General features: G+C 41.3%; 1 protein-coding gene and 2 non-coding genes across 3 annotated transcripts; 2 read left to right on the top strand and 1 right to left on the bottom strand.

Annotated features, from left to right (window-relative positions):
* The first annotated feature begins 235 nt into the window (after positions 1-235).
* Positions 236-701, top strand: H2ac12 (H2A clustered histone 12). Its single transcript, NM_001408726.1, has one exon. It carries the CDS (start codon positions 271-273, stop codon positions 655-657), a length of 387 nt encoding a protein of 128 aa, NP_001395655.1. The 5' UTR covers positions 236-270; the 3' UTR covers positions 658-701.
* A 6,113-nt stretch (positions 702-6,814) lies between these two features.
* On the top strand, positions 6,815-6,888 carry Trnat-agu6 (transfer RNA threonine (anticodon AGU) 6). The gene has a single exon. It is a non-coding gene; the product is annotated as a tRNA-Thr (tRNA).
* A 914-nt stretch (positions 6,889-7,802) lies between these two features.
* On the bottom strand, positions 7,803-7,876 carry Trnai-aau9 (transfer RNA isoleucine (anticodon AAU) 9). The gene has a single exon. It is a non-coding gene; the product is annotated as a tRNA-Ile (tRNA).
* Between the last annotated feature and the right edge of the window lie 2,806 nt (positions 7,877-10,682).

The raw sequence follows: 10,682 nt of genomic DNA on the forward strand, positions 1-10,682 counted from the left end.
GTACTCTTTATCTAGAGCTTCGCATGCAAATAAGATGAAGTGCTCTGTATCTTTTTAGTGGTCATTCAGAGAAAAGGCTGAGTCTGCTTTTACCCAATAAGAATACACAAATCCCAAAACCGCGTTTCCATTGGTTAAAATTAACTCAGAATGCTAACCAATGACGGGTCTCCTTTTTCGCGCCTTGGCTTAACTATAAAAATCAAGAGCGTGTTCCTTCTTCATGTTTTTGTAGCGAGCGTTAAAGGCAAGAGGGACAAGTTCTTTATTATGTCTGGACGCGGCAAGCAGGGCAGCAAGGCTCGCGCCAAGGCCAAGACCCGCTCCTTCCGGGCCGGCCTGCAATTCCCGGTGGGTCGCGTGCACCGGCTGCTCCGCAAGGGCAACTACTCCGAGCGGGTGGGCGCCGGCGCCCCAGTGTATCTGGCGGCCGTGCTGGAGTACCTGACGGCCGAGATCCTGGAGCTGGCGGGCAACGCGGCGAGGGACAACAAGAAGACGCGCATCATCCCGCGCCACCTGCAGCTGGCCATCCGCAACGACGAGGAGCTCAACAAGCTGCTGGGCCGCGTGACCATCGCGCAGGGCGGCGTCCTGCCCAACATCCAGGCGGTGCTGCTGCCCAAGAAGACGGAGAGCCACCACAAGGTTAAGTGAAGCAGGTTTCCATACTTCCCAAAGGCTCTTTTCAGAGCCATTCACATAATCCAAAAAGAAGCTGATGCGTGCAAACCTAAGGTCTCAATCTTGAAAATATACAAGCCTTTAGTTTATCCAGTTTAAAGCACAATAGCTGGACTGGTTGCGATTTCGCGATGAATAAGCTGCAGTTCAGTGTATATGTGCTCCGTCAGCGTGGGACTTAAGATACTGCTCTCCCCTCTCCCCCTTTATAAAGCTTGTTTTTCAGACAAGATCTCACTGGAACCCCCTGTAGAACAAGCTTGTCTGCCGCTCCCTAGGATATTGGGACGAATCCAAGTTGGCAGGCCTAGTTAACCTCATCAGATGGTGGAATTTTTTTTTTCACTCCCACTGCAGCAGAACATGTTTACTAAATTACATCTTTTTCCAAGTCATGGTTAACTCTTGACCACGTGGTTCACCTCATTAGAGGATAACTGATTAATGTAGCCTATTCATGTGGAAATTGCTTCCAGCTAAGGAAACAGGTGTGGGGTGTCAGGCAGTAGATAGCCCAATTTAGAGAAGTTTAGACAGAGGTATACAAAGACTTCATTGAAGGTGTTATTTGGTCAAATTGAAAAGACATGAGAGTTTAGCATAAAATGTACCAAGTACACTACAAATGGAAAATCAAATGTCAGCTCTGAAACTTACCGCCGGCACAGCCAAAGTGCAAGGACTGAAAGTCTGAACAAGAGGGACAGGTATGGCTCGGGAGGGGAGCCTGCCTAGCATAGATTGCAGCCATGATACCACCAGAACAAATATATACATAAATATTAAATAATTTAGTCATAGATTTAAATACAATAAAATGAACAAAATAATGCAAAGGAAAAGTAATTAAAAATAGAAACAAATGGATTATAAATGTAATTAGCATAATTATAAGTAAAAGTTGTTATTAATGAAATACAAGTAATGCTAAATTAATGAAACATGTAGTGCCAGGGCAGAAGTCAATCCGATTTCCCCAGTGCCATGTCTTCAGTCACACATCAGTCAGAAAACGCAGCACCTCGTCTCTCATGAGAGGCACGTGTGAGTTGTTAGAGATAATATGTGTGCATACAAAGACCGTTTTCTGACTTTGTATCTTTATTTGAAGCTTTAATTCTTCAAAGAAACACTCAATTCTTGGGGCTAAAATAGCCCTGACGTATGTGTTCATCAGATTCACAGGCTTTATCTCAGAATTCTGAGAGTCAAAAGCTGCAGGTGATCTTCTACATGACTGGGTGGAGAAGGGGGCAGTCTAAGTCCCAGATTATTCATTAGGGAAAACGCTGAGTCCCAAACCTATAGGGGAGGGAGTTTGGGAAGAGACAAGTCCTGGACAGGAGACTTTGCTGACCAGGGAACTTTAAAAACCACTGTCTTGCTCCAGATCAGCACATCAGCTGATTTTTGTCTTTTCTCTATGTTGTGTTATACAGAATAAATTGTGTATTAAAAACTGACTTGCTTTCACTAGTCTCCTGAATTTGTTATCTAATTTCCAACAGTATTCATATCAATTCCACTACTCTTTCTTTTTCATGTTTTCTTCTTGCTACTTGATTATATGTGCATACAGACCTGAAAGTACTGGTCCTGAAAGTACTGGTCGTGTGTGTGTGTGTGTGTGTGTGTGTGTGTGTGTGTGTGTGTGTGTGTGCGCGTATGTACATATGTGTAAGTATGCATGTATGTGTGTGTGCATGCCCACCTACCAGCCAGAAGTAAATGGTAAATTTTAAGTTACTTCATTTTTTTTTAATTCCCACAATATTTTCACAAATCTTAACTACTCAAAATATCAGAAACTCAGGGATAGGAGCCTATCTGGGGGATAAAGTCCTCAGTTTGACACAAGAGTAAAGTTTACAGAGCCAGGTGAATGAAAGGTCAGCATAAAGAATGAATGTGCTCTGCAGTTCATTTTTAAAATAGAGCCTAATTATCAGTGTGTTGAAATAATGAAGATTCCGGGTTCAGTGTAGTTGATCTGAGAGGCCACAAAATTGTAAGCAGTCGGTGTGACCTAGGGAGGGTCACTACTGAGAAGAAGGACTTCAAGGGTTATCTTGTCTTTCAATAACGCCAGCCACTTGCGATGAGAGAAGCTAGAAAAGGAGATCCAACAGCAGCCCACGAAACAAAGGAAATTCTATACATTGATGGACTTGAGGAAAGAGGATTCTGAGTTTAGAGAAGAGTTTCTGAGGTTAGCAGGTCAGGGACTGACAGTATTGGAATATAAGACAGTAATTTAGTAAGCTAATCCTATTGTCCCACTGTGTGTGTGTGTGTGTGTGTGTGTGTGTGTGTGTGTGTGTGTGTGTGTGTGTTCATGAACTGTAGGGCTGTAACATGTTTAGCAGTTTTAGAAAGGCACTGGACGGGACATAAGGTCTAGATAATCCTCCTTCCTCGGGAGCAGCTCTGTGCTGTACTGCTCAGTGAGCAACAAAAGATGGAACAAAGTATGTGCTTAGGTTACATTTGTCAGGTATGGAAATACATTTAAAAGTATGACTGTAAAAAGATAACTGTTACCTAATAGACCTTAGGTCTCTAAAAAGTCACTATAGTGACTATAGTGAGTATGTCACTAGGAGTGTCAGTGTGTCACTATGAGTGTGAGTATGTCACTATGGATGTGAGTGTGTCACTATGAGTGTGAGTGTGTCACTATGAGTGTGAGTGTGTCACTATGAGTGAGTGTGTCATTATGGATGTATGTCACTATGAGTGTGTCACTATGGATGTGAGTGTGTCACTATGAGTGTGAGTGTGTCACTATGGATGTGAGCATGTCACTATAGATGTGAGTATATCACTATAAGTGTGAGTATGTCAGCTGCCCCAGGGTGGATCTCATTAGTATTTTACCATTTATTGTTCTAAAAACTTACCTAGCAAGAATGAGGCCCTGGCTGCAATCCCCAATACTGAATAAAAAAAGAGAAAAACCTATCTATGGTGTTGGTTTTCTTTTTAATATAAAAAGAACCTAAGGCATTTATCTATATGACTCAATATCTTAAAAATTAAAACCTAGATATTCTTTTTTCAAGATAACATTTCTTTAACCTCACAATATAAAAAACAACAGTCCTTTTATATGGAGTTATGACATTAAAAACTCAGAGACCACTCAGAATGACCAAAGTTCAAATTGAGAGTCTGTATGAAGCCAGCCAGCAACTGCCTGGAGAAAAAATCTTCCACAGAGCAGCCCTGAATGCATAGTCCAAAGAATTTTAAAGACAACAAGAAAAACTACATCCTACTTGGCAGTTACATGGGAAACAAGTAAGAAGTTTAACAAGAATCAAGAACGTGCGGTTAGCTGGGCGTTTGGATCCTGAGTTTCTAGAACAGGTTTGAGTGCTTTCCTGGGGACTTTTCAGGGAAGAGAGTAGAAACCAATGATGGTGTCCGGTCCCTGATACAGGATGGAGAAACCTATACACTGCTACAATAACTTCAAAGGTACAACTAAGAGGAAGAAAAAAATGAATTTGATCATCACAAAGCCAAGGATCTGATGCTCAGTTCATTGTTAACAAAAGTCAGCAGAGTAGTAGCAAGCACACAAATGTGAAATCCACAGTCACTAGACTATAACATGGAAACGTACCTCCTGTTCCTCATCATGAAAAAAAAAAAATGTCAGCCTCACAAAGAACATAGACAAACAATAAGAAAACTTCATGTGTAAGAGGCAAGCTGTAGTGGCTTGAATAGGAATGACCCCCATAGACTTGTGGTTTTGAATGCTTGACCCATAGGGAGTGGCACTGTTGGGAGATGTGGCTTTGTTGGAGGAAGTGTGTCACTGGGGGCAAGCTTTGAGGTCTCTTATGCTCAAGATAGGCCCAGTATGGCAGTGTCCTTCTGCTCCCTTGGGATCCAAATGTAGAATTTTCAGCTCCTTCTCCAGCATCAGATTGGCCTGCGTGCTGCCATGCTTCCTGCCACAATGATAATGGACTCAACCCCAATTAAGTATTTTACTTTATAAGAGTTGCCAGGGTCGTAGTATCTCTTCACAGCAATAAAGCCCTGAAACATAAGGCAAATGACTGGGAGCATGGTCCAGTTGACAGAATGTTTGCCTTGCATGCATGAGACCCTGAGTCCAGTCCCCAGCACTACAAAAAGGAAATCCAACTCTAGTGTCTAACGTTTAAGTAGACGACCAAAATCCTTTTAAATATATCTTTAAATAAATAAATAAAAATAGGTTTTTATGAATGAGCTTTTTCAGTCTATGCACTATTTGTCACTATACACATCACCCTAAACATTTCAAAGTAGATGGCTGGATTTAAGAGTTGACAGGAATAAACAGTACAAAGTCCTGGTGGGAATGAAGCCCTTTAAAAACAAACTGGGTAAGTCAGCCAACCTGTTTCTAGTTATCACAGTAAGATACCTGCATAGGAGCACGGAGGGAGCTAGGAGACAGTGAGAACAAGCTTTAGTGTCCCTCCCCCTCCCCAACAGACAATGAGCAGGGTATGGTGAGCACCCATGGGGAGGCAGGTGACTTTATGATGCTATTAGAAATGATTTAGGTGCACACAAGGGACTGCCAGTGGTTCTTAAAATTTAAAAAAAAAAAATCACCATACTCTGGTTGATCCCAGAACTCAAGAGGCAGAGGCAAGTGGATCTCTGTGAGTTCCAGGACATCCTGGTCTACAAATCAACTTCCAAGAGAGTCAGCAGCTGTTACACAGAGAAACCCTGTCTCGAAAATAAGAAGAAAAGAAAGAAGGGGGCGGGGGAAGATGGCAGCAGGATGTGGGGACAAAGGAGATCCCATCCAGCTTGTCACAGGAAGGAACACATTGATGGGGCTGGACTTCTGTGCTAAGCTGCCTTTCTATTAAGTTTGCCTCCATCTCTCTATACACATCAACTAGACATCCATGTCAGCTGACAACCTGCAATGAGAGGTCTGTGTCTGCTCTGATGCCCTCCACAGTGTCCCGGTTAGACACTCTGATTGGTCATTCTGAAGGGGTGGTCACATTGCACCTCACTTCTCTATTTCTCCACATCCTCCATTCAGTTTATAATCCACACAACAGAGAATTAGTCCTGCCTTATCATCATGGCAAAGCATCAAACAAGACTGTGGGAGGTGCACAGAGCTTCCAACATCAGCACAATGACCAGGATGTCTTTGAAAGGCTGCAGTACATCTAGGGACCGGGCAAATGCCAGAACAGAGCAAGTGGGAGAACACTGTCTACCAAAGTCCTCATCAATCTGCTTTCTTCTGGCAGATTAAAGTAGGAGAGCTGGTTAAAGTGGCCCACACATTTAATCCCAGTACTTTAGTCCCAGATCTCTGAATTTGAGGCCAGCCTGGTCTACATAGCAAGTTCCAGGCTAGTCAAGGCTACACATCAAGACCCTATCTCGAAAGGAAAGAAAGAAAGAGAGATAGAGACAGAGACAGAGACAGAGAGGCAGAAAGAGACACAGAGAGAGACAGAGAGAAAGAAAGAAAGGAAGGAAGGAAGAAAGGAAGGAAGGAAGGAAGGAAAGTAGGAAGGAAGGAAGGAAGGACAAGCAAGTGAGGAGAGGGAATGGAACATGATGAGTTTTCTCAGGTACAGTAAGTTGGCAGACCAGCAAAAGATCATTTCTGATATCTCCTGTTTGTTTAAGGGTTTTGCTTTATTTGTTTGACTGGCCTGAGTAGCTAGCTTTTTAAAACTTGCCTTTTAATCTCCTAGTAAAATGAAGACACTATAGTGAAATATATTTTTGGTGTTTTGTTCATTGTTTTACCTCCAATACCTGGAAAAGACGAACTGAAACCGAATGGAGAACAACTCTCGTGAACAAAAGAAAATGGAGAAATTGTTAAAATATACTGGATATTTTCGCTAGGGGGCGCAAAAAGCCATGAAATAAAATATTCAGCCTTGTTTGTTTTTTGAAATCAATTTTAAACCTTACATTTTAGAAAATATTTCTTAAATGCTGGAATTTATCTTTTTATATAAAGTTGGAAACAATACGTGGGCTTTTCTTTAGTGTGCAAAGTTAGGTAAACATGGGGAAAGGCTGTATTTCAAATAAGCTTTAAATATACCATAGAATTGGACTTAATGTCAGAGGAGGCCTTGTGGCTTAGCGGGTCAAAGCGCCTGTCTAGTAAACAGGAGATCCTGGGTTCGAGTCCCAGCAGGGCCTTTAGTGCTGGTTTTGTTTTCGTACTTTGAATAATTCACCCTCTCTAAATGTATAGAGAATGCTTCAGCGCACATACAGTTGGCCACACTCTGTATTGAGTTCTCATCTTGGAGAGTCTCTGAGTTGAGCTCTGCTGCCATAGGGCAAATTCCTCAGACACAGAGCGTGAGACAAAGGGGAAAATGAAGAGTTAGTAAACGGGGAAGATTTTGCTGATAGTTTGAATGGTTGAGTACGAGAATTGTTTTGTAGCAAAGTGGTATTTCAAGCTCTGTCCTGGAAATTCAGGCTGCAATCCTTAGCCTGTGCCAACAAGCATTCTCGGTCAAATGATGACTTTGACTACCAATGCCTAATAAAAATTAATAAGTCATGCCATTTGGTTTGGAGTAGGACTCATTTTGAGAGCAAGGAATTAGTTACGCTGATGCTTAATACCCTGTGCCTTAAGAATCCCGAGGAATCCGGGTTGTCTTTATTATTTTGTGTGTCTCAGAAAAACTAGGTCTCTTAGTGTCATCATTCTTCCTGGATTCTGATCTCCCTGGCGTCACTCCCCAGACTTGAGGACCATGCATCTCCATCCACACCTATTGTCCTCATTCTTATGAAATCACATCAGATCTTTCGTGTTTGAAAATAAAAATAAATACAGCTGTATTGTGGTTTTTGTCTAGAGTTTTGTTTTTTGAGGTTCCCTGAGAGCCTTGGAGCCCTGAGAGTTACTGATATTATGTATCAGTAATTACCACAAAGCCTAACCAAGAGTCCCTATATAAGATATTCTGGACTGGATTTTAAGATATAGAGAGGGATAGTTCTGATATGTCAAGATTTACGGAATGAGCATCTCAAGATTAATATAGTTTGTGGTTTGGCTGAAAGCAACAACTGAAAAGACAAAAAGCTCCTTCTGGCCCGTACGGGGATCGAACCCGCGACCTTGGCGTTATTAGCACCACGCTCTAACCTACTGAGCTAACCGGCCACTTCACAAGAAGGGGAGCGTGTTAGATATACTTAAAGGTATGATAATAGTGTTTACTTTCTAATAAAATGTGACTTTTTTTTATTGCCGTTATGTAAAAACACAGATAAATAAAAGAACCAACAGCCACTCTTGGTGCCTATATGAACACAACGCTGCTTCTCCACAGGAAACGGAATCTCTCAGACTGCAAATCTGATCTGGAAAACCTCCAAGAGCTTGCGTATGGGAATTGCTCGTTTCCCAGCCCGTCACGGGGTCTCGTGGCCCCGCGCTGCACCTTCACGGTTGCACCCAAGACTTAAGACTCAGCTGACGGAAATCAGCCGGTAGTTGCAGTACCACATGTGGACGCACGGTGGCGCCCAAATAATGTAATAATTGTTCTGTCCGCTGCCCAAACGCAGGCCTGTAGCCATCCAAGATAGCCAGCAACCCAGGCAATGGAATTTCTGTTTTGACATCCTCCGCCTTCTGTAGAAACTTGAGAAAGGAAGGGCCCAGCACCTGCCTCAGATTCACGGTGACTTTGATGATGCATCGAGGCCCTTCTCAGGCGGGTTCTGCGACTTTATTGTCAGATGGCATTCATTTTCCAAACTGTGTAAATATAAATTTTTCAGTTTTTTACTTTATTACTCAGAGAAATGAAGGTATTTTAATCCTATTAACTGGATAATCTAAGGACTTGGTGTTGACTCACCCACTTCCCAAAGGAAACGTGTAAACTTTTTGTGTTTTATTTGTTTGGTTGGGTAGTTTAGAGTTTTTGTTTTTGGAGTTTAAGTTTTATTTGCTTTGACTTTTAGCTTTGTTCTGGTTTGGCTTGTGGTTTTTTTGAAAGCCTCCTGTGTCCTAGGCTGGTCTTGAACTGGCAACGTGTCCAAAGAATACCTTGAACTTCTGATCTTGCTTCGTGATTATCACAGATGCTGTTGACATGGCTACTCTCTGTGTGTAATTTTAAGGAGCTGAATTATTTAAAATAATAGTGATTTGGTTAGAGTTTTCTAGAGAAACAGAACAATGAAGTGTGCACATACCCAGAAAGACTTTTGTTTTAAGGAACTAGCTCACATGGTTGTGGAGGTTGGCAAAGATTCTTTGGTCACACAGTAACCAAACTCCTAAAACTATTTTCCTGGCTCATTTCTGTGTTTCTTTGCAAAATTCATTTCCAGTAAAGAAGTCTACAAAGTCACTTCATCAAGAGAATGTGGATGTCCTAAAACTGATCACCTCAATATCAATATCGTATAGAGTTCCTTATCTCCCACTCTCCTGTGCACAAATTTGGCTCTCCCTGGCTTGTCACCATGAAGATGCATATGAAACCAGTTTAGTGAGAAATACCTTGACTGTGGTGTTTACCTATGATCCCCACACTGTCTACTAGCCCCACACTCTGTCCACTAGCCCCATTAACCTGATACTGTTCCTCACTCCATTCCTCACCATGGCTTTAACACTGTCATTCAATAATATTTTAAACAAGATTTGTCAAATCCAAATTCTAATGAAGGATGCTGGCAGGCTATAGATTCAACCAGTGGTTTTATTTCAGTGCAAAGAAAGTTGCTGAGAATCCCCCTTGATGTTCACATCTGCTGTTGTCTACATAATGTCTATACACTTACTGTTTACTAAAGATCCACCAATTTAAATGTGTCCCATCCAAAAGCCACCCAAGCAGGAGCATCTAGTATGATGTTTGACTAAGTATCTGAAGACCACAATGCAGTTAAGTTGATACATAAAATTAATAAGCACAACTGGTTCCTGGTTTTGTTCTGTAGACAGATTTTAGACAAGGTTACAACACTTAGGTTATGAGTCTTATAGGAGTTCCCATAGTTTCATTACACCAATGGACACCATGAGTCAGGATGGTACAGGCTTGGAATGGCAGAGTTGATTGCGTTCACTATGAGGCTAAGGATGTGTCTCCCAATGAGGATGTTTCCCTAATATAGGCAAGGCTGTGGTTTTGATTCCCCAGCATCCCCCACCCCCATAAAAGAAAAAAAAAAAAAACAGGGAAAATTTGTCTTAATGCCTGAATAGAATACAACTTGAGGGAAATTATTATGTGAAAAGAAAACAGCTGGTAAAAAAATGTTTTTAGTACATCATGAGACAAATGTCAGCATTTCTTATATTAAATACAATAACCAGGTTAATCGGTCTGTTGTATATGTTAGCATTTTTTTAGATCAAGCACTGTGTATCTTAAGAATAATATAAGCTACAAAATTTTAATAAAATTAAAATGATTTCTTAGCAGATCATGGTGATTCTTACCCTGAATTCCAGCACTCAGAAGGCTGAAGCAGAGAATTTCTGTGTATTTGAGGATGGACTGGGCTGCGTAGGTGATTCTAAACTACAGTGTGAAATAACAGTAGGGGGGGGGCAAACCTGAGATATGCAGATATACATCTTTAATCCCAATATTCCAGAGGCAGAGGTAGTTGTATATCTGTAAGTACCAAGCCAGCCTGGTCCACATGGTGAGTTCTAGGCCACCCGAGGCTATATAACGAAACTCTGCCTTAAAAATAAATAGTTAATTGATTCTTAATCAGAAGACAGAAATATTGACATTTTCTGTATCCTCCTATGCTCAATTAGCTCTATATTAATTACTGTCATTTTTATACTAGTAGTCCTTTTGGGTTAAAAGATAGCAGATATGTAACTGATTACCAAATAGAGTAATTTCAACTAAATGCCTTTTTATAACGTTAAAAAACAAACAAACAAACAAAAAAACACTAGTACTAGTTAAGATTCTGTATTTTGTATT

The sequence above is a fragment of the Rattus norvegicus genome, chromosome 17 (assembly GCF_036323735.1).
Source record: "Rattus norvegicus strain BN/NHsdMcwi chromosome 17, GRCr8, whole genome shotgun sequence".
Lineage (NCBI taxonomy): Eukaryota > Metazoa > Chordata > Mammalia > Rodentia > Muridae > Rattus > Rattus norvegicus.

Bases quoted from the DNA above. Each gene is read 5' to 3' on its own strand.
- H2ac12 (NM_001408726.1), top strand. From the start codon at position 271: ATGTCTGGACGCGGCAAGCAGGGCAGCAAGGCTCGCGCCAAGGCCAAG.